Here is a 24,321-nt window from a genome sequence, read left to right on the forward strand (position 1 = left end):
CAAGTCGTCTCTCTCCCTTTCGCGCATGGAGTTATGAACCGCACGCAAAAAAAACATTCGCATTATGACACGCATGACGTTCGCATCCCCGCACGCGTGGATATCATCACGTCAACCGTTTATTAATAACCAGCCGCGAAAAAGGACATTTAAATCCTTCAGTGTTCAGGATTACCGCTCTATATCTTATAGCGCTTAAGTGTGGTGGTATACGCCTACCGAATTGGAGAATATTATGTGAGTTCCTGTACAATCCTCTTAAGTATTCCATACCTTCCACAGTCCACAGGTCTAGCTATCGAAGCATTTTTAGGCGTTAATTAACCACCAGGTTTTGTCCCTTGATCATGCTATACATTATGAAAAGCAGTAATGCAGTAAGTTGGGAGTCTGCTTGCCTATTCACTCTTGCAGGTGTTCAAATGTTAGATAGTTTGAAACAGACACTCATATGCATAAGCATTTTTTTTTTAATTTTTAACCGACTTCAAAAAAAGGAGGAGGTTCTCAATTCGAATGCCTTGAAAGTGATCAGAAGATGAAAGGTGATGAAGTTTTTAGTTTATTTTTGTGATTTTGAAGTCGGTTGAATTTTTTTGTAAAAAATATTTTATCTACTAATATGGGTAGCATGTGTCAATGACACGTGTCCGTGAAGAAGAAATGTATGTTTAAGAGGTAAAACACATCCCAGTCAAGAAACTGCTGCTGTCCCTGGCGGTAACCAATGTTGGAGGGGAAATCTAGTCACTAGCGATCACAATCACAATAGATCAGAAGCGGTCAATGTGATACAGGGACACCGCGAAGACCTGCAGAGCTATAATATATAATATCATTAATAGAAGAAGAGATATGTTTGGGTCTAAGGTTAATCAATATCAGCAGAGTAACCCTAGTTGACAATTTGTAGGACATTGTGGCTGTTATGTTGTATAGTTATTAATTAAGCAACAATTAAAAAAACATCTGGTTAGTAAAAACTTTTGGTGAACTACCCTCGTCCCAACTTGTATCAATAAGGTTATCAAAAGTTGTTAATAACCAGCCGTTTTTTTACTGTTGCTTAATTAATAGTTGCATGGTACATTATCTATTCTAGACTCTAAGAAATTTTCATTACCTGGTAACTCAGTTAGCTATTAGAATCAAGAATTTTCGTAAACAAAAACAGTTGAGCGTCTCATCGATATGAAGCTACTCACGCAAAATTAACTTGATTGTAATCAACGAGACGAATATCTTAGCATTCCATGGATTCACCGTGCGGGTGTCGGGTCCATCACGTGGTGGAGAGAAAAACTCCGAGCAGAGTCCTGAACTTGTGACTACAGGATGTAGGGTTAAGGAATTCCTTGACGATCGATCAACGATCCCCGTTTTCTGCTCGTGTTGTTCTCCCTGCCTAGACAAATTTGGTAAGATCCTATTAGAGCAGCTTTGGATACTTCTTCTAATATGGAACTAGCTGCACTTCTGAAATGTTTCACAGATCCCGGATTATTAAAATTTGATCATAATAGTTTTTGGAAGGGTTCACAACAAAATGAATGATACTCACAATATGGGTGGCCAGTGCAAACTTGTCATAATTGTCCACCTCCCCTGTCACTTGTTCTGTGCAACGCTTGGTCAGATCACTAGTGTCCTTCAATGCTTTAGAGTGCATGTAGCATACACCTGCAATAGGGATGATGACAGTTTTTTAAATTGTATATAAATTAAGAGTATCCTAATAGTAAAGCAATTTTGTAAAAGTAACAGGGTATCTGCGATCATTATTTTCGGAGCTACAGGGTCAGATTTGCGGCGCTGCCGCGGATCCCTGAAAAACGTCCCATACAAAATGGCACGAATTAATGAAGTCGTGGGTAATGAATTGATCGTTAGATTTGTATGTGCGTTCAAACAAAATTACTAATGTCCATGTTATTTGTGCGTTTATGTTTATAGTTCATTTACTAAAAATGTTTCATTTAATGTAAGGAAGCTAAAACTGTATGAATTTTCATCTAATCACGAGAAAAGATTTTCAATAGATTTTGAAATTTTATCTTATTTATTTTGCAAATAGTCAATTTTTCAGTCAATCTTTGCTTTTTATGTATAAATTAGTTAACACTGACCTTATTTACCCGAATTTATCATAAACCATTGTAAATTAATTAATCTATACTAATATTATAAAGAGGAAAGATTTGATTGTTTGCTTGTGTGTTTGTATGTAATGAATAGGCTCCGAAACTTATGAACCAATTTGAAAAATTGGTTTACTGTTAGGAAGCTACACTATCACTGAGTGCTATAGGTTATATTATATTTTCAAAAAAATAGGGATCCTGCCTAAAACTTCAATAATGTAACCCAAGGAGTAGAAATTTTACCTAAAATATTCCTTACATTGTGTGCGCTGCAAAAACGATTGATTTTAGAATAAAATAATGTACTAGAACTTTGCAGAACACATGATTTTTTACAAAAAGTGTTGCAACACCATATGCTTAACTATTATAGTCATGACACAATAAGTGGTCTTTTATTTTAATAAAATAATGGAAATGCCGCCTTTAAAAAAGGCTCTTTATTTGTATCTTGGTACTATTTTTAACAAAATAAATTACTTCAGATTCAAGACTACTTCAATACGTTTATTTAATTTTTTGAATTATTCAATTCCAGCATTCCATTCGAAAGATGTCAAAAGTTAAAAAATGTTGCATAGCGGCCATTCAACTCGAGAACGGCTGAACCTATTTGGCTAAAAATTGGTGGGGAGTTTAGAACCATGAGTCAGTCTTAGGATAGGATAAGGGTTAGGGTAGGGGTTGAGTAGGGGTAGGGTAGGATCAGTGGCGTAACATAAGGTTGTTGATCAACGTATGCACAACTAAGAAAATTAAGCAAACTGGGAAAATCTTCATTTAATATTGTATAATTTAATTTTGTATACTCTAGGAGTTGGCTTTAAGAAGACAACTCCTAGAGTATACAGTATTTTAATGCATGTATAAATTGCACGCCACTGGGTAGTATAGGGTAGAAGTAGGGTAAGGTAGGGGTAGAGATCGTGTTGGATAGGGGTAGGATAGGGATAGGGTAGGTGTAGGGCAGGGCCAGGGTAAGGTAGGGTAGGGGTAGGGTAGAGTAGGTGTAGGGTGACAGTAGAATAGGATAGGGATAACGAATATACTTTATAAAACATGCATGCAACATAAGGGTGTGAAATAGGGGTAGTAGTTATATAATTTAACAGCTAACATTGTAAAACAAATATGGTGGTACATTAACCCTTATCTCTTTTTTTTTGTTTTATTATACTCATGCATTCAGTTGACAAACTATGAGCTGAGGTGTTGTAAGGAAATTTGCCAGTTAGAAGCAATCTTCCCCAGCGGGAGCAGTTCCATATAAATCCCTTGTCTTACCCTCTGAATTTTTTATTCTCTAGTTCCACTGCTAGCTAGCAAAATACAGAATTTTCATTAATAAAAAAGTTAAACATCTCATCAAGGAGAAGTTACTAACTGAAAATTTGCTTGATAATTGTCAATTGTAAAAAATCCTCTGATCCTGGACTACAAGTTATAATAAGGAATTGTAAAAATTACCTGCACTTGAATCAACATTGTCTGTGGTATTTGGAGATGCAGACTCTACAGTGTCTATGATTTCACTGAGTCTCTTCACACTTGCTTCAGTTAGGTTGTCTTCATCTGAAAAATAAAACTTTAAATAAATAATACACAGATATTCTTTTTTCGGTGGTAACTAATTAAAAATAATGGAAGAACTCCACAAAATACAGGCAATTGAAAATGGTTATTAATAAGTGTGAAATGACTATACTAAAGCCATACTCGAGAAGTACTGTTTACGAACAAACAAATTAGAAATGAGGGTAGAAAACCCATGTCATTTCATAACTTTTATATTTTAAATTATGTATTGTTGTTTTATAAAATACTAGCGGACGCCCGCGACTTCGTCCGCGTAAAATTAGTTTCCTAGAAATCCCTCGGAAACCATGGATTTTTCCGGAATGAAAAGTAGCCTATGTGTTAATCCAGAATAAAATCTATTTCCATTCCAAATTTCATCCAAATCGCTTTAGCAGCCGCAGCGTAAAGGAGGAACAAACATACACACACACAAACTTTCGTCTTTAAAATATTAGTGTGATAGCGGTCATGCTTTCGCTTTCGCTTTTACTTATGCCTACCCCTACCTTACCCTACTCCCTACCTAAACCTACCCAACCCTACTGTGCCCCTTTTCCCTTACCCTACCGCTAATCCTAACCCTACCCTACGCCTGCCTTACCTCTACCCTACCCTTACCCTACCCCTACCTTACCCGTACCCTACCCTACTCGTACCCTACCCCTTCCCTACCCTACCTCTATCTTACCCTTCCCTATCGTACCCCTACCTCTACCCTACCCTAACCTACTCGTACCCTACACCTTCCCTACCTTACCCCTACCCTTCCCAACCTTACCCCTACCCTTCCCTACCTTTAGCAAAATCGGTCCTGCCCTTTGAGCGTAGTGATGACCAAAGGACTATTTCCCAAGAAACTAAAGTGGGGTAATCTCTGATCTACTGGACCGATTTAGAAAATTCTTTTACCAGTAGTAAGCTACGTTATTTGCGAGTGTCATAGGCTATGTTTGATCCCCATATTCACACATTCATACATAAGTAATGACGCAAACCTAAGTATATTAAATTAATAATTTTTAAAACACAAAAGGTACTATATCTGCTAATATATTGAAGATAGATATATGGCGTCGCGGACTTTTTTGTAGAATTTTAAAAGATACATAAAGTCTCTATACATTAATTTCAATTTTACACAATAGTTAAGGCAGCGCATGCGAATAAGTCTGTTTAAGAGGATTTTCAGTCCGACCTGTATGACAAAAACTGTGATAACTCAGCTAATATATATGATACGAATATAAAATATATCCTATAGCACTCCCCGATAATGTAGCATTCTACTGGTGAAAGAATTTTTAAAATCGGACCAGTAGTTCCGAAGATTACCCCATTTAAAAAATGTGACGAATTTACAATCTTTACCTCTTTATAATATTAGTATTGAGTATAGATTATTGAAAATATATTAACTATATCTAATTGTTTTAAGCTGACTAATCAAATTTATTTTCATTTATTTAATAACAAGTTAATTATGATTATTAATAGTGTGAAATGACTAGCGATTTATACCCTCATTTTTATTTATGTTTGTTGGTAAACAGTACTCCTCCAATTTGGCTTTAGTATAGTGAGTTATATGCTATGGAATATGGAATATGGAACAGGAGGGTAGGTAGGTCCCAGGACTTGTGACCTAGAGGGATCCCTTCAGACTAGCCAACACTTACCTACCCTGCCCAACATGTTCTACATGCCCACACTAAACAATTTATCAACATCATCATCATCATATCAGCCAATGGACGTCCACTGCAGGACATAGGCCATTTGTAGGGACTTCCATCACGATACTGAGCCACCTGCATCCAGCAAATCCCTGCGACTCCCTTGATGTCGTCAGTCCACCTAGTGGGGGGTCGGCCAACACTGCGCTTACTAGTGCGGGGTTGCCATTCCAGCACTTTGGGACCCCAATGTCCATCGGCTCTTCGAACTATGGGCCACGCCCATTGCCACTTTAGCTTTGCAACTCGTAGAGCTATGTCGGTGACTTTGGTTTTTCTGCGGATCTCCTCATTTCTGATTTTGAACAATTTATGATTTATGATAAATAATAATTATAACACTAAACGTTATTGCACAAAATTACTAACACAGCAGCAGGACAGTGTCTACACTCCCTCAAAAAACAACTGAGCTCAAGTCATCAAATACCCTCTTATTTATACCAACACTGATCCACTCTACAATAACATAAATAATAAATGTTAAAATCACCTGTAATCGAGCAACTTGTAACACTAAGCTGCTCTAGTACGATCTTATTAAATTTGGATGGGCAGGGAGAATGACACGTGCGAAGAAGATTAATGTTAATTATTTTTAAAAGGGCTACTTGACCCTTCACCCAGGCCTTGAGTTCGGCTTAGAGTTTAACTTTATCACACAGTGGACCTGAAAGCCAGAGGAGTAATTTAACTATCTATCTATCTAACAATCTGAGGCCCTGTTTTGTTTTGACTGTATCCATGAATTGGCGCCCGTAGAATCATCAATCACCACGCTATGAGCTTGGGTTGGTCATTCGTGGGGCTAAATTATAAAAAAAAATAAGAAGCCCGTGACTTCATTGCCTTTCAATGAAGTCACGGGCCTCTTATTTTATTTTTATTATTTATGTCGTACGGCTCCAGAATTATTTACGTATTGTTTTTTTTAAGATAGACAACTTCTAAGCTTACAGACTCGCGGACTGGGTGAGAACCCCTTATCGTGGGCTATAAATATATATTTTATTATCTACACGATTTACCTGCAATTCTCGAGACCTCTTGAGATATTTCTTCAAGAAGGAATCGTTTTTCGTGGCTCGATAACATTGAATTGGCATGTTGAGATTGAGACCGTTGACTCTGATTCATTGATGAATTTAACATGATTGATTCATGCAAAGTAATACAAAATAAAATAATACAATAGCTTTACAATACAAAATTGCTCTTTTCAGTTCTCACAAAACACAACCGGCTTTAATAACAACCACACCACAGATCACTATAGACCACAGATTAGTTATTAGTTACTATATAGACTTAAAATACTTATAGACCTTATAGACTTAACAACATCATTTATTTTTTTTATTTTTTTTTTTTTTAATTTATTTTACAGCCTTGGATACAAGTCCTTATAGGCCCTGCTTTAAATATTACAATTTTTCTTAAAAATAATACAAAGCACTTAAAATTATCGTCGTCGTCGTCTAAATATAAATTTACTACTGTATTTTACAATTTTTCTATTGTGTTACTAATGAAATCTAAAACAGGCTTATAAAATAAATGGTTTATTCCTTAATGTGGCGGGGATCACACTTAATTTCAAAATTATGTAATTGATATCTGCGTCGTCTTTTTTACAGTACATGCATTTGTTATCTTTATAAATTTTTAATTTGAATAAATGGCTTGGCACTAAACAGTGACCAAACCTTAGTCGGTTTATTATTGATATGAATTTTGGACTTTAAATTGTTCTGAGACCATAATCACCGCCTCGGAACAATTGCTTATGGACATGTATCGCACCCGAAGTCACCAACAAAATTGTCGTTTTTAAGGGGGACGAAGTAAACTCACACAACGAAAATATTTAACGCCAATCAATTCACTTCTTCAATCAAAATATTCTGTGGCTTTACACTACACCCATTGACCTACAATAAAAGAACGCACAATCATGTAGAAAATTTCACTTAAAACTGCCCAATATTGCTTAACAGTTTTAGAATTATTGGTAAAGAAAATTATACCTAAAGGCCATTAAATATAGTCCAATATTCAATAAAATCTCAAATTCAGAGCAAATTCAATATTAAGGATTGAGTTTCGGGTTAAATTTGCAAATGCGACTACTTGAATTAAGTGCCAAGAAGTTGTGTTTGGCACTCATTGAGTGGGGACGGTTTTTTGGTTGCTAATTGTGCATCCACTTTTAATAAGAGATCGATGACTACATCCAATTAAAAAAATATTTCGCAGTAAACACACATGTACTTACCGCCGAAGCAACAACAACACAACGGTGACAAAATCATGAATCTTAATTTATAAATGCGAAAGATAAAATGTGTTTCACGCCCATAAAAAACAAACGTCACGCGTCCTTGACATCTGCATTTACAAACTTTTTTTATAATCTAAATTTCAAGGTTTAACATTAAACAAAAAGTATTGTGTAACTGATATCATATACTAATCAAACCTACAAAAATTACTCCTTTATTTTTTAGTTTTTGTAAACAGATTTTAAAATATTTTAAAAATCAAGACGCCATTTTTCTTGAAAAATATTGAAAATTATTGATGTAACGTTTTGTGTCGTACTGACTCGCGAATGTATTCGTTTTGAATTATGACAAATTATGGCTACTAGGGTTTGAATTTGTATTTAGCATGGCCGTTCCTTGTTACGTATTATGCTCTATTATTCTTTAATCTGTAAGTAAAGACTGATTTGTGTGGTTAATTTAACCACACAAATCAGTCTTTACTCTGTTTTTTTATAAAATTGTGCACCATATCTTTTATACCGAATTATTCCTAGCGCAGTACCGTATTTTTTTAGAATCTCCGTGTTGTTTTATAAAACGGTATGACTCTCTTTGGAGTAATTTAATCTTATTTCTTTGGTATCACCATTTTGACATTTTCTTAATTTTTGACATGGCAACACTGCTAGTTTGAAAAATCAAAAAATTGAAAGATAAAAAAGCAAACTGTCAAGGCTCAAACTTAATTATCTGTTCTGTGGTCTCAAATTCTCTCAAAAAGCAAAATGGCGATTTATTGTTGTTGATTAATGATTTGTAAATTGTATTTGTTTTGTGTTTCGACATAATTTCTCTTCTAAAACAAATATCGAATTGGCATACTATTTATATTTTTGATCATTAAAGTAAAGCTAATTAACACATGTCGAAACAACTAATTAGCTGCTATAATTTGTCAATAATCCGACTCTAATCTCCAGTTTTGATGTTCATCACATGCGATAAGAATAAGATACATGCGCCAACAAACTGCCCGATCTTCCGCAAGGAAACTCAAAGTAAAAAGTCCTTGGTAAATCTGCGCACCACCCTGAGAAGAAACTATACCCCAAGGTTCTTATATCAGGAAATTAGCGAAAGAGGTCTTACCGAGAGGCTCGCCCAGCGCTCAGACCGAATCAAAGTAAAAGAAGAGTAAGAACAAGAGCATAAAGGGGCTGGAGGAGACGAACGGTGCGTGAGGGTCGACCGACGTCCAGCCCCCTGTGGAAGAAATGCACCCATAGCAAATCAACCAACTCAGTCGACGATTTGTAGAACTGGACTTGTTGCAGGATGTTCTGCTACCAGTCATTTTACCAGGCATTGTCCAGATTTTTATTCATAAGCTGAAATAGGCAACTATTTCATAAATTCTGTGGCTTTGCCCCATAAATACCTCTGCTATAAGTCAGATCGGGTAGGTATTTTAAACAATGTAAATAAACAAAAACAGCTGACTCAGGGGTGCTCAACATTTTACTACAGCATTATTTACGAATATTGTCATGAAATAAAACTTCCTTTGATAACCAATATTTTTTTTATTCTATATTCCTATATCCTGTTATTTATCTAACAGATAATGTTTCACTTATATTCAGGGTTCCGTAGTCAATAAAGAACCCTTATAGTTTTGTTTTTTATTATGTATAAGCAAGCATAAGGTATCCTCGACATATTTAAACACATTAATCAAAACGGTTTTCTCGGAGGACGATAAGGGTGATAGCTTCGTACGTTTCTTTTTTGGTGACGGAAACGATAGCAATGCGGAATAACTGCTCCGGCTAGTACCAGGCTCCGCTTCACTCATTTTCGTACTAAACTAAATAAAATTAATAAATAAATTAATTAAACAAATAAAAACCCGACTGCCTATATGATACAAAAACTGAAAAGAAAAAAAACAAGTTCAGTCCAGAAGTGTAGAAAAAAATTAGAAAACAGTCGGGACCTATTATATTGAATATAATGATTTACGTCTACATTTTTTAATAGGTCCCCACTTTAGTTTAATCAGTTTTTGTATCATTTATGCAGTCGGGTTATTCGTTTATTTAATTATTTTATTTCATAATTTTTAGTTAGATAGATGGTGAATTTCGGATTTATTTGTTACGTTTGTTACAAAGTACGATAGTGTATACCTACGTCCAATCGAGGATAAGTAAATATTCAAAAAAATCTACGGAACCCTCGGTGGGCGAATCCGACTCGCACATGTCGAGTTTTATAATCAATATATTTAATTTAGTCTATTTAAGGTATTTTATAACTACACTTCATAAACCTTATAGTCGTCCGCCTCGCGTATTATGTATATACAATTAATAAATAACGTTTTTCTAATTGTAGTTTTTTTTTGGCCATTATATACCATTTTGAAATTCTCACAAAAAGCCCTTGAATTTGATTCCCTTGTTGCAATATTTAAAAAAAAATCACCTCGATTCTATAGCATCTCACAGTCGTCTTGTTGGTTTTTTTTTAATTTCACCTATCTAAGAACACTTGGGTTATTAAAACAAATCTAAGGATATCTGAATTACGTAAATCCGTTCAGCGGTTTCGAAGATATGAGGTAATAAATAATACATACAAGATACGCGCGAAAAACAAACAACAAATAAACAATAATTAACAACAACAACGAAACGAGAACAAAACGAAATAATAAAAATTACAAAGGAAGAAAATACGCCCAACAGTCTGGATTTAGTTAACGAATACTGTGAGGTAGGAGTATTAGTCACAGACAACAAATAAAGTAGTGTTTTGTGCTGTGAAGTGTGTATGTGAAATGTCAAATCTTCTTTCACTTAATAACACAAAATCAAAAAATTAATCATAGTATAGGGTATTTCTGCAATAAATGAAAGGTAAAATTCACATTAAAATAAAAGAAAACATCTTCTTTTGATATGAAAATACGACATTTATAAAAATTATTAAAGTTATTATTTAATTTTATAAATGCACATTTAATACCCATAAAACTCAATATCTTTATTTTTCATAATGGTTTGTGACTCATGTCTGCTTGGGTTCTTTTTATGTCGTTTGTATTGTTTTTGTGCAAACTCTATATATTTAACATAGAGGAATTAGAAATGGAAATGCATCGCACCCAAATGCAGCAACAAAATTGTCTGTCGTTTTTTGAAAGGGACGAGGTAAACTCAGTCATTGAAAATATTTAACAAGAATAAATAATAAAATATTTAACAAGAATAATATAATCTGTACACAGAACGTTAAATTAATGGATTGATGTTCTGTTCGTTCGTTCGTTAGAAGAATAGAATCGATTTTTCTTTTAGATATTGTTTTTATTACAAATTTATTATAAATTATAATTATGTTTTTGACGACCTCCGTGGCGCACTGGTACGCGCGGCGGATTTACAAGACGGAGGACCTAGGTTCGATCCCCGGCTGGGCCGATTGAGAATTTCTTAATTGTGCCAGGTCTGGCTGGTTACCACCCTACCTACAAAACGTATCGCTAAGCGATTTAGCGTTCCGGTATGATGTCGTGTAGAAATCATACCGTCCATCTTAGATTGCATCATCACTTACCATCAGGTGAGACTGAAATCAAGGGCTAACATGTAAAGAATAACAAAAATAAAATAGAAATATTTTCAAATTGAACGTCACGTCATCTTTTACTGAATTAGAAGTTGTTGGCCGTTTTTTATGCCATTGAACTACTTACTACACAAACCGGAATATTTAGGGAGTTTTTTAGACGACGAAAACGATTACAACAATGAAACATCGATACAATCGAACAATCTAACGCGTTTGTTAGTTTTTTACACGCGTTAGCCGCTCAACTATCCCAGTCGATTTTACAAACACTTCTAAATGCCCCGCTCTATATAGATAGATCGTTGATTCTTTGACAGAGAGGTAACGTCTTGCGAGGTAGGTCCTTCTATTATTGGTCCGAGATAATTAATTTATTGTTTGTGAATCCGGGCTCAAAAGGGTTAGAACCCAGAGCCGTAAAGCTTATTATTAAAAATACAATGTATGTGAATCAAAACCTTCATTTGTGGTCTGTGATCGAAACGAAAAGTGTCGCCCTAAAAGAACCTTTTTGAGAAGTGATATGGTTGTGTAAAAAGCCTAAAGTTGTGGACTATAGGTTTCCCACAAGTGTGTCTAACCTTACGGAGGGTCTAAATTTTCCTTCTTTCCACAGCGATTCTTCTCCATTTTTTGGACTTTGAGCCTTGAGGCTTTGTTCACAGAAGGTAAATTGATACCACAGTTGGGGCACTGCCTGGGTACTAATTGTGGATTGAGAGACAACTCCATGTGTCTATGTTCATAATACTTTTGAGAGTCCCAAATTGCAAATTATATTTGCATGTAAACATCCTTTGTGAATTAAATGTTAATGTAATAAAGTACAGGTTACTAGAGGTTATTTAAATCATTCTTTGGTAAATTTTTTGGGCTTTAATGTTATGCTGTGTTTGCTTTGTTTAATCATGTCTGCAGCCTGTTTGTTTCTATGATGTCTGTTTATTTTGTGTTTAGAACAGTTTTGATTGGGCAAAAACAAATTTAGTCATTATTACAAGCGATAGATAGCAGTGGCGAATGATGGAATTTAGATGAAGGTAAGCCGTCCCAAAGAAAATGAAAATTATATAGCGTGATACATTACAACCATAAATATGCATGGATTTCTAAAGGAGGTAACCTGGCGGGAATCGGCTTGCACAAACTCTTCGCTGCTATATATGGTTAATCAGAAAATCAATGTTGATATATGTTTTTAAGTCATGGAAAAAAAGTATTGATTTGTCAATGCCTCATGGGATGGAGTGTCAGTTTTCTTTGCAGTGAGTTTATGGTAAATGTATTTTGTTCTAAACTTGAAATTTGGTTCATCAATGCTTTAAAAAGCTAAATGCTTGAAATAAATAATGGAATGAAAGACACAATTGTGCATGTGTCTTTCATTTCAGTTTTGTAGCCTATTATTCGGATTTTGTACACTTTATGAGGTGATTTTGTAGGGACGTAACCAATCTATAGTTTAAAATTATCATTGGGTTCATTAAAATGAAATGAGCTAGGAATTCTGCATTGAAGCAATATGATATTAATTCTGTTAAGTTTCCTACTTTTCTTTTAGTTGGAAAAAAAATTATTACTATTGTCTATTTGTTAGTATATGAATTTAAAACATTTCCATACATGAAAAGCGCATTTTTCAAAGTACCCTAAAACGGGGTAAATAGGTCTAATCTTCACTTAATTAGAATTTAAATTTTCTTCTGTTACACAGGGTATCTTAAAGTTTACATAAGAATGTGTGGTAAGCTCTTTTTGATGTCAAATAGCCTTATTATTTATAATTAGTCTCATATTTTGAGAAATTCATCAAAAACCTATTCCAACTTAGCTCTGATGGGGATAATAGGATCAATAAAGAGGTCGGAAATTTGACTAGGGTTGTCACTCTACCCAAAACATCTAAGAAATAAAAGTAAAGACTGGATGTCTTTACTTTTATTTCTTTAATGTTTACTTATTGTGAATAAAAAAATCTTTTGTGAGATTATATTTTTATTACAACTAGTAAGTTTAAAAAAACAAAAATATCACATTCAGAATGGAAATAATAAAATTTTAGGTATCAAATATTTGAATAAAATATAATCTGGTAGGCAACAAAACTTAAATATTCTTCTTTCAAACCAATGAAAAAATAATTGGGTAGAAATAAAAATTATTCTTAAATTTTCAAAATTTCTTTTGCATCTTCCTAAATATTCAGACTTCTTACCCTCTTCGGACGCATTGAGATATTCTTTTCAATTTAGTTAATAGTGAAGTTACTATTTCCTTCCTCAAAGGTAATGGCAATTTACATTTTATATCTGATATTATTTTAATACCTGGCTTCTATTTGACTTTCTTCCTTTGTTTCCTTTCCTTTCTCATGGTCTTGTTTACTCTGGTTTTGATTATTTTGGACATCATCAGTTTTCACAGTAATTTCTTGACAGTCAAAATCATCAGCAAAAATAATAGGCATGGCCTCAATGGAAATATTTCGAGATCCTATTGTAATAACCTCAATGGTTTCGAGGTCATTACAATAGGATCTTTTAATTCACCAGGCATCTATATTTTTCATTTCATTTTTCTCTTTGCTTTGACCACATATTTCTATATTGTAATTAATGCTTTCACTGTCGTCGTTTCTCTGTAATTTATCAATAGGTTTTGTTTTTTTGCCAATTCTCTGCCCCTGTAAAGGTGTAAGTTTTGAAGTTGACACATTCATTTGTTTTAGCGTTCGTGTTTTTTTTTGGTTTCACAGGTTCCTGCTCTTTGTTGCTATCTACTTCTCAGCACTTGCACTTCTTCCTGCCACTTTTTCTAGCTTTCTCTTCTTTTGTGGTTCTCTAATATTCATGGACCCATAGCGCATTTCCTTTAAAAACTTTATAATACTGTCATTTTAGTCTATTCATTCATTTACTACTACTAATATTCCTTCAATTAAATAAATACATTGCCATACAAAACTCAAAAGATTACGAGGCAGATAATAAAGACTTCTGGTACTTGGATTATATTCAATTAAATAGTGGAACGGTTCAGCTACTTCAGACAATAATTCATTTTTACAACTTTGACAATTACTAGATTCTAGTTTTGTTATTAATTTTTTGTTAACAAATATTTGCAGATTGCACCTGCAATATATGACACAGCTTGAGTTTGGAAAACATTTTTGGAAGGAATAAATTTTGATATTCACATGTGTAATCAATATATTAAATATCTATATTTAGTCCATTAACTAAACTCCTGAGAGAACCAATCATTTTATCTTTTTAGCGACAGCAATTTGCATATACAGAACTGTCAGAGGTCATGTCGTTAATAAACAATGTCTTAAATGAAGAAACAAAGTTGTGACAATCTGGATGTGTATTACAGCCACCATGACCTCTAATTTGTGAAAATAAAATTCCAGGAAATCCTGGAAGCCTGAGGATCAAGAACTTCATGCCCGAAATGTTTTTAAATCCGACCAAAGGTGTTTTACGGTTTTTATATCATGGCAAAAGTTATACGAAATTGGCCTCATTGCTCTTGAGCCTGTAGCATCTTGATTGAAGTTTTTCACTGTTTCATTCCAAAACTCAAAATGATCAAAGAAAGAAGTATCGAGCTGCTTTTTAAACACGTTTATTATATCTGTGTAAATGAAAACTTTACAGATTTTTGCCAATATTTGTTCAATTAAATAAATTCATTGCCATACAAGACTCAAAAGATTACGAGGCAGATAATAAAGACTTCTGGTACTTGGATTATATTCTCTCAATTCAATTAAATAGTTGAACGGTTCAGTTACATCAGACAATAGTTCATTTTTACAATTACCAGATTCTAGTTTTGGAGATAAATATTTGCGTATTCGGAAATAATATTTTCGTAAGGAATAAATTTTGATATTCACATGTGTAATCAATATGTTGAATATCTAGTCCACTAACTAAACTCCTGAGAAAACCGAGCATTTTACCTTTATCGCGAGAGCAATTTGCATATACTGTCAGAGGTCATGTCGGTAATGAACAATGTCTTATGAAGAAACAAAATTGTGACAATCTGGATGTGTATTACAGCCACCGTGACCTCTAATTTGTGAAAATAAAATTCCAAGGAATCCTAGAAGCCTGAGGATCAAGAACTTCATGCCCGAAATGTTTTTAAATCCGACCAAAGGTGTTTTACGGTTTTTATATCATGGCAAAAGTTATGCAATGAAATTGGCCTCATTGCTCTTGAGCCTGTAGCATCTTGATTGAAGTTTTTCACTGTTTCATTCCAAAACTCAAAATGATCAAAGAAAGAAGTATCGAGCTGCTTTTTAAACACGTTAATTATATCTGTGTAAATGAAAACTTTACATATTTTATTTGTTCAATTAAATCAATTCATTGCCATACAAGACTCAAAAGATTACGAGGCAGATAATAAAGACTTCTGGTACTTGGATTATATTCTCTCAATTCAATTAAATAGTTGAACGGTTCAGTTACATCAGACAATAGTTCATTTTTACAATTTTGACAATTACCATATTCTAGATTTGGAAATAAATATTTGCGTATTCGGAAATAATATTTTCGGAAGGAATAAATTTTGATATTCACATGTGTAATCAATATATTGAATATCTATATTTAGTCCACTAACTAAACTCCTGAGAAAACCGAGCATTTTACCTTTATAGCGAGAGCAATTTGCATATACTGTCAGAGGTCCTGTCGGTAATGAACAATGTCTTATGAAGAAACAAAATTGTGACAATCTGGATGTGTATTAGAGACACCATGACCTCTATTTTGTGAAAATAAAATTCCAGGAAATCCTGGAAGCCTGAGGATCAAGAACTTCATGACCGAAGTGTTTTTAAATCCGACCCAAAGGTGTTTTACGGTTTTTATATCATGCATCCTGTAGCATCTTGATTGAAGTTTTTTCACTGCTTCATTCCAAAACTCAAAATGATTTGATTCTAATGATAGAGCGTTACGTAAACTGGTGTTATTATGGCCAACATCATTAAGGCTATCAAACCAATTTGTTATAAATAATATATCAGCAGTGAAAAAGCCATTATCAATGTCGACTATTGAGAGACTAAGTCGGTTGTATTTTTTTATTAAAGTTTTCATTTCTGTCACTATTTATTATGTGGTAATCTTAATGCCCGTCTTCCACTACGAAAGGGTTAATGAGCGGTAAATAGATGAACCGAACGGACCAAAATTGCATCTGACTCATGCCTTCGCTTATGGGGCGCTATTAGGCCGGGACTCCACCAAAGCAGAGATGTGTGCGGTGTGCTGTGTGCTGTGCGAGAAGAGATGTTTTTCAGCTCGCGGGACTCCACCAAAGCGGAGATGTGTGCGGTGTGCTGTGTGCTGTGCGAGAAGAGATGTTTTTCAGCTCGGGTGCCGGGCGTTGAGTGCTCAGTACGCATTCTGACACGAAAGGTAGACGATGTCGCTATTATTACAAAAAAAGTATCTTCTTTTACTTGAAGAAGAACTACAGTCTGAAGAAGCAGAATTGATAGCTTTATACTACCTAAACAAAAGAAAACATCGGTTTTGGAAAAGAAGTCACTTGTATTACCATACCAGTCATGGAGAATTTTTTACTCTGTTTAATGAGTTAGATGATGAAAGTTTTACCAAGTCCTACAGACTACCGAGGAATATATTCTACGAACTACATAACTTAATTAAACCACATATATTTAAGCAAGATACTAACTACAGGAGATCTATCTGTACCCAAGAGCGGCTAGCAGTATGTTTGAAGTAAGTACCTACCTAATTATGTTTTTGTTAATGTGTGTTTGTGTTTATGTGTGTTATCTGCGTTTGAATGTGATCAGTCTTTTTTGAGTGTTTGTTTTTTTTTGTGTAAAAGGGCTAAGTGAGAAGTACTCAAAACGAGAATCAAGAAGTACGAGAATACATGAAAAATATTATGTAAACTGAGGTATGTAAGGATTACGAGAAATCGAGATCCGTTGTCTCTTTCTACCCCTCCGGGAGACTGGAGTGATGCATATTATGTAAAAACCAAATATATTTTTATATTATCTTATTTATTCATAAAGAAAACAAAAAAACCAACTGCCTTTCTGGCAGTAGCAAAAAAAACGTAAGGTTATATTAGAAACATAACGTACAAAAAAATTATAACAGTAAATCACATGAGACATATTGCTTTCTTTTCCATATAGTTACAAATTATCATATGTGTCTTCTTCGTTTCTGAATGCTTCTATCTGTTCATCGGTCATGTGCGTATCTTCCAAGCTTGGAACAGGTGCCTGTGTCGAACTTGGACCCGGTATTTGTGTTGAGCTAGGAACCGGTGCCTGTGTTGAGTTAGGACCACCGGCCTGTGTTGATGTAAGAACCGGTGCCTGTGTTGAGCTAGGACCCGGTGTCGAACTTGGACCCGGTGCTGAAGTGTAACCGGGGGAATACCAATTATTTTCATTTGTGTTATACCATGTGTTTTGTAGCTCAAGTTCTTCCAATTCTAAAAGAACATTGAAAATTTTACGTTTAGCCTGAAGCTGCATATATTGAGAAAGTTTTTTTACACTTTTTGATATCGACAGAAAAAAAGTGTCCATTTCGTCAAGGGTATTATTTTTCTCTATCAATGATTGTATTTCTAGTTTTTCTTGGCGTATTCTTTCACGGTTTGCATGGTGCTGTATAAGTAAATTACTTATTTCATCCGATTTTCTTGTTGCATTTCTGCATGTCGAGGCTGAGACGCTTGATGTCGGTGACGGCGAATGTTGTACAGATGGACGATCTTCTGGAGTGCTTCTTGTATGATTGCTTGATGTTTCAAAAAACTCATCGGTTACATTACTTTCCAATGAATTTGTTTCCTGTTCATTTATATTTGTTTGTGAGGTATAATTTGTAGTCCTGTTTCTATTCGTCATATATGGTATCAAAAATTCCATTACCTTCTCATATTTCCATTCACGAATTTGTTTACCACTCTGTCCACTTCTAGTGGCATTTTTCTTTTTTAATGCGTCCCGGTGGCTGTCTCTCAACTTTTTCCACTTAGATTTAGCCGTTTTTACTGAAATAAAAATAATTGAAATCATTATAAATATTAAATGTTGACATTGCCATAGTCAAAATATACTTACCGCATTATCACTCATGCAGAATTTATAACCATTATAAATATTTAAAAAATACCAGAGTTTCAAGGGAAACCAATTTATTAAAAAAAATATCTGAAATCAAACAAACAAAACGGATTGTATCTCTCGTACGTGGTCGCGGCAGACGGCGGCGTCGAAATTTGAAATGTTAATAAATAACGAGTGATAAATCCATTTTATTTGTTTGATTTCAATGTATTGTGCTAGTGTGAATCTTAGACTTTTAATTGTTTCTTTTCTATTATTTAAAAATGGCTATAACTTTTGAACGAGTGAAAATTCTGTAAATACATAATTTCAGTAATGCCTAATCTTTTATAGTTCCGGAAACAACACGACACTGATTAAGATATTATTTTGAAATGACCCTTCTATTCTAACTGAAACCACGACACATAAATATAAATCTATATTATAATTATTACAGGTATTTGGCGACTGGTTCAAAATTTTCACAAATAGCTGAAAATTTTAGGATTGGAAAATCGACTGTTCCAAGAATTATAGAAGATGTCTGCGATGCCTTGTGGACAGTATTACAACCTTTGGTTATGCCAGAACTTAACGAAAATGATTGGAAAAAAATTTCAAAGCAATTTGAAGAAATCTGGCAATTCAAAAACTGCGTCGGGGCCATTGATGGCAAGCATGTGTACATGTTTGCACCCCCAAAATCTGGGTCCTCATATTACTGTTATAAACACAGGTTTTCAACTGTAATGATGTGCGTAGCCGACGCTACCCGAAGAATAATTATGGTAGATATAGGTTCAATGGGAAGGTTCAGCGATGGTGGTATTTTTGCTGATAGTATATTCGGAATTCGTTTGAGAGAAAACAGACTAAATCTACCACAGCCACAACCCTTGTACCAAAATGGAGAACCTGAACCGTTTGTTTTTATTGGAGACGAAGCTTTCCCTTTGATGACTAACTTAATGAGACCATATCCACGCGATAATTTAAATAACGAAAAACGAACATACAATTATAGACTTTCAAGAGCTCGTCGTATTGTGGAAGCTACATTTGGTGTATTATCACGGAAATGGTACGTATACCGTAAAGAATTTGAATGTAAAATAGAAACAGTGGAAAAAGTGATAAAAGCAACGTGTGTTCTACACAACTTTTTAATTGACAAGATGCCTGGCTATCTAGATAATAATGAAACGGGTTTGGCCACGACTATGTTTAACGACACAAACGTGGAAAATCTATTATCGAATGACAATATGGATGCCTATCAAGTTCGAGAAAAATTCTGTAGTTATTTCAACAACGAGGGCGCCGTTCCATGGCAAGACACTCGTATTACAATATTACTTGAACGAAATACTTAATATAATAAATTGCACTTACCGTCAGATAATTGAGTTTCTTTCAAAACGTTCTCCCAAGCTGCATCTTTGACGTCAGTAAGTTTATAGGTATCTATTGATGTGTTCCATAGACATGGATATTTTTTTACTGATTCAATAAATTGTTCATCCATTACGTTTTATTTAAATTAACTAATTGTTTACGTTGAAAAATACAAACTGCACAAATTATTCACGATAAAAGCGTGTGCTCGCGCGCACGGTACTAGCAAGATGACCGGCCGGCGCGCGCGCGGGGTTCTGCGGGTTGCTAGCGGGCGAGAGGGGGGAGGGTGACATCGCTCACTGCACGCCGCTCACATCTCTCGTCTCCACTGCGCGTCGTCCGCGCACAGCTCACATCTCCGCTTCCATCGCGACATACAAATATTAAACATCTCCGCACAGCGATCTCCACTGAAGCTGAGCGGAGAGGAGACGTGTCAATAACTCAATTCTATTGGTTGTTTAAAAAACATCTCCTCTCCGCTCGTCTCGTCTCCGCTTTGGTGGAGTCCCGGCCTTATAGATCAGTCTCGCTCGCTCGTAGAGAATGGATAGTGTATGGGCAAACCTCCGGCTTCCCCACAAGATTCAGATGCCCCAACGGGGAAGACTATTTTCGTATTTTCAATTATACACGAAAGCGGTACGCTAAAAGCAGAACCTAATCCATAGACGATGGTGGCAACATTAAAATGTCCAGTGGAGATGGAAGAACTGGTAAAGCCAACCGACTTAAACAGGAAATCAGTAATAGGAGAGATGATCTTCACCACTGGAATGGCTGACATCAACGCGTTGACTCCTTTCATAATTAGTGAACCAAGGGGAGATCGTTGAGGAGTTCTTCTCGGCTTCCTGTTGCGTCTAACTCTTCGAGCTGCAACCTTACGCGCTGGGGCGAAGGGCGTTTTACGAAGAGCCATACTGCGATGAATATAAATTGAAGTACTACAATAAACAGAATGAATGAGAGAAGGAGAATCAAAATGTAGTTGTTACTTGACAACTGAGGTTGTGACAGCATACAGAGTATACTCCGTAGACAATCAGTCTTAGAAGAACAGGTGAGATCGCAGATGAAGAACACCTAGTAACAATTTCTACAATCGAAAGCTAGCAAAACTAAATCGATTAGTAGTGCAGGTAAGCATGTGCATTAAAAAAATCCCTTGTCCTTAATGTAATATCAGTAAGTCACCGTCTCACCACTACCCTGTTATACACTATAATGGTCATTTTTTTAAAAACGGGATTAAATCATCCATCAAAGAAAAAGACAAATATTTTAAGCTTTGCTCTTTTTTTAATTCGCCTTCTAGTTTGGTTTTGAGCATTTGTTCAATAGGCGTTGTTTGACTTTTTGAACTAATATTTTGAACATGTTTTGTATACATGTGCTTTACAAGAGCTGGTTTATGGTTTAGAACAACCTACCTCCTCCCATGGCCTTTTCAACCTCTCGGTTATTTGGGCCGAATCGAGGTAGGGCGAACCCGGTACTTGCTCTGTGCGTGTTCCCGGGACGCCTTCTTGACTCCCTACAAGTTATTTCTCTTATCGTTCCGTATCGTTAAAAACCACGTGCGAACATGTGCGTCGCACGTGGTGGCCTAAACTAACTATTTAACCTAATCTAGTGCACAGGTATGCCCTAACCTAAACCTAAATAATATACAATACGCAAAATGTCAAATAAAATACTAATTAAATGTTTTTACACAGTCTAATTACGAAGTAAACTATGCTAACTTAACTGATTGAGTCCTGTCTCGTAATCCCTGTGCTCCCGAGGGATGAACGTCCAACCAGGGGGTAGGCGGCGTTATCACGTACACACTGAGCACTTTCACTTTTGCTTAGCAGTAATATTTCCGAAGAAATGATTTTTAAAGAATAAAAATTCGCGGAGCTCGCGCAAACACGTCCGACCGCTGCGGGGGACAGCGGGCATCTCATCTATGGTTTAGAACAGTGTAATCGTCGCACACTTTGCAATAAGCGGTAACCACCATGCTCACTAGTCTCTTTGAAATCCAACTTGTAATGTTTGTTAGCCTCTTTTCATTAAAGCCGCGTTGTTGTTTTTGTTTCTTTCCCTTTTCCCTTTTTGTAAATTCCATATGAAGATTAATTGATTCTTTCGGGTACGCCTTCGCACATGTACTTAAATACTCCATTGCTACTATTTTGGTCCTTTTTCTGGAATTTCATTCTTTTTAGTGTTTCTTTTGTAAATGCTCCAAGCGAGTTTTTCCCAGTTGATGAAGTCTTCATGTTTTAAAAGCTTGACTTCATACTCGTAGGGTCGACGACGTTTCCGTGCAGATGAAATGTAAGGTAGCCATTGTAAATGGCTCCATACTGTGAGCTTTTGAACTTCTCTTTCTATATACAAATATATAACAAATAGAGAGGTGTACAAAAGTAAGCACATAAATAAACTTGCCTTATTAACTTTTGTCGATCTGGCTTTATGCAGTCCTGATCCAGACTCAGAAATCATTCTTTGTATTTGTTACGTTTTTGTTGTAGTAAAAATATATTATCAGGGGTTAAAGTATGAAATTGCCGTTTTATTGCAATAGGTTTTTTGAATTGACTTAGAATCTTCATGGTTTGAGGTTTTCGAATGAAACTTTTTTCAAATGGTTTCTATGATGTTCTTTTTTTTAAAAATGTGAAACATTTGAATATCGGCTTTCAATTGTTTTTGTTATTCAATTTAGACAAGAAAGATGGATACTGCGAAAATTCGAGTGATTTATAAATACGGGTTCCGACGCGGAACTAACGCGGCAGAAACAGCCCGCAATATCAATGCTGCGTTTGGGGAGGGGTCTATCTTTTCTCCTTCATAGTTGATTCATAATAGATATGGTATCTTGTATTTGTTATCTTTTATTCTCGTTTTGTATCACTTCGCTTCAATGAATACATCAGAAATAATTTTTATTTTTGGAGACTGGCGTTTATGTAAACAACAAGGTAAACCTTTTGCTTCTTTCGCTATAAATGGCAGCAGATGTGTTGATTTTTAATTTAACAAGTATTTTTTACAACATCATTAGTAGTTTTAGAGGCAGATTATTTTGTTGCTACTTTTTTTCTTTCTATTACGTCAATGTCAAGTTTTAGGTAATCAAATTGATTAATTAATTTGTTTGCGGTTTACAGGGTATCTACCCGCTTTTCGAAAACCAGTAGGGTAGGGGTCCTTAAGATGGCGCGCTTAACATTTGATTGGCTATAAATCAACAAAAACACAAATTGTCATAATCACCTTTATTAGGTTTCACGTTATTGAGGTTACTTGATCAAAACTTTGGCACCATTTTTTTGGTTTGTAAAAAAAAAGAAAACATCTCTTTACATGGAGGTAAAATTGCGCACTAGTCACAAAATCAAATTGCATAATTATTTTGACATATAATTATCACATTTGAAGGCACCCATACCTTATACGCTGTACATTGTTGCTACCACTCTCTACAAGCAACCGATCCAGTCCTCAGTAACTGGTTCCTTGTATATTTCATTGCAACCGACACATGACCATTTTTATTATTGTTTTTGGGCTGTTTTGCTGGTTTTTTAGGCTCGAGAATGTATTGTATTTAGGATGGCTGCATCACTGTCGTGTTCTGTGCCTTGGACATAACATTTAGATTAATCATTACAAATAACTTCTTACTGTTAGTTTTCTGATTCTATATACAAGGCCTTGTTCATGTGATTTGTCATTTCTTTGGTTGGTTTGAATCCTACGCAATCGCCACGTTCACTAACGCCTTGTTTTACGTACAACAGTGATGCTACATGCTTATTTCTAAATCTATTGCGTGTTTTAGTTTTAATTAAATTTATTTGTGAGAATATTCTTTCACATGCCGAGTTGGTTTCTCATACATTATGTGAACAAACACTCACATTGTTTCTAAACACTGACTGTTTGTACACATCATACAGTAGGAACATCACACTAATATTATAAAGGCGAAAGTTTGTGTGTAAGTATGTTTGTTCCGCCTTCACGCTGCGGCTACTGAAGCGATTTGGCTGAAATTTGGAATGGAAATAGATTTCACCCTGCAGGGCTAGCACGGGCAAGGGAGAAATTTATCCACGGGGAGAGGATAAAACGTTTATCCCCCACACTCGTTTTATCCACTCACCGCGCATGGGCACGCCGGTGGATATAATATCCCCGGTGGATAAACGGAGGGAAAGACTTGTCAACCCATTTGTATATATCTTATAAATTGGCATTAGGTATATTAATAGTCCGAAATAAACGTAAATTTGATAATATTTGGTTATTTTGTGCATATTATTTATCTGTTTTCTGTTGGCATTATTTTGTTTGGTGATTGTTTTTTTGCGGTGGTTTGTAGTAGGTATCTATAGTATCTATCATACTAGCGGACC

At 35.2% G+C, this 24,321-nt stretch overlaps 3 protein-coding genes across 13 annotated transcripts in view; 1 reads left to right on the top strand and 2 right to left on the bottom strand.

The window, feature by feature from the left end:
• LOC112054371 (EP300-interacting inhibitor of differentiation 3) overlaps nt 1-6,724 on the bottom strand; it is a 33,906-nt gene extending 27,182 nt beyond the window's left edge. For 6 of the 7 annotated variants that reach the window (XR_008252144.1, XR_008252145.1, XR_008252143.1 and 3 more), the window contains exons 1-3: nt 6,481-6,724; nt 3,609-3,713; nt 1,562-1,680 (exon numbers count right to left, since the gene is read on the bottom strand). Coding sequence is in view for 2 of the 7 variants with exons in the window: in XM_024094141.2 (XP_023949909.1) it covers nt 1,562-1,680; nt 3,609-3,713; nt 6,481-6,604 (348 nt within the window). In the remaining 5 variants the exon portion in view is untranslated. Of the gene's footprint in view, nt 1-1,561; nt 1,681-3,608; nt 3,714-5,945; nt 6,123-6,480 lie in introns of all 7 variants that reach the window. The other variant, XR_008252146.1, reaches the window with a different exon arrangement.
• Nucleotides 6,725-11,804: 5,080 nt separating this feature from the next.
• LOC112053816 (uncharacterized) lies at nt 11,805-19,901 on the top strand. Of its 5 annotated transcripts, XM_052889486.1 has the most exons (4): nt 11,805-12,023; nt 12,313-12,395; nt 14,774-17,138; nt 18,957-19,901. In XM_052889486.1, exons 3-4 carry the CDS (start codon nt 16,816-16,818, stop codon nt 19,870-19,872), a joined length of 1,239 nt encoding a protein of 412 aa, XP_052745446.1. In that variant the 5' UTR covers nt 11,805-12,023; nt 12,313-12,395; nt 14,774-16,815; the 3' UTR covers nt 19,873-19,901. The 5 variants fall into 5 exon arrangements, with proteins under 5 accessions (XP_052745446.1, XP_052745445.1, XP_052745444.1 ...); XM_052889485.1 differs by having other exon boundaries at nt 11,805-12,395; XM_052889484.1 differs by having other exon boundaries at nt 12,313-17,138.
• Nucleotides 17,413-23,430, bottom strand: LOC128199521 (uncharacterized). Its single transcript, XM_052889494.1, has 2 exons — nt 19,892-23,430; nt 17,413-18,441 (listed from the first exon to the last, which is right to left on the bottom strand). Exons 1-2 carry the CDS (start codon nt 20,022-20,024, stop codon nt 17,570-17,572), a joined length of 1,005 nt encoding a protein of 334 aa, XP_052745454.1. The 5' UTR covers nt 20,025-23,430; the 3' UTR covers nt 17,413-17,569.
• Nucleotides 23,431-24,321: the final 891 nt, after the last annotated feature.

The sequence above is a fragment of the Bicyclus anynana genome, chromosome 26, assembly GCF_947172395.1.
Source record: "Bicyclus anynana chromosome 26, ilBicAnyn1.1, whole genome shotgun sequence".
Lineage (NCBI taxonomy): Eukaryota > Metazoa > Arthropoda > Insecta > Lepidoptera > Nymphalidae > Bicyclus > Bicyclus anynana.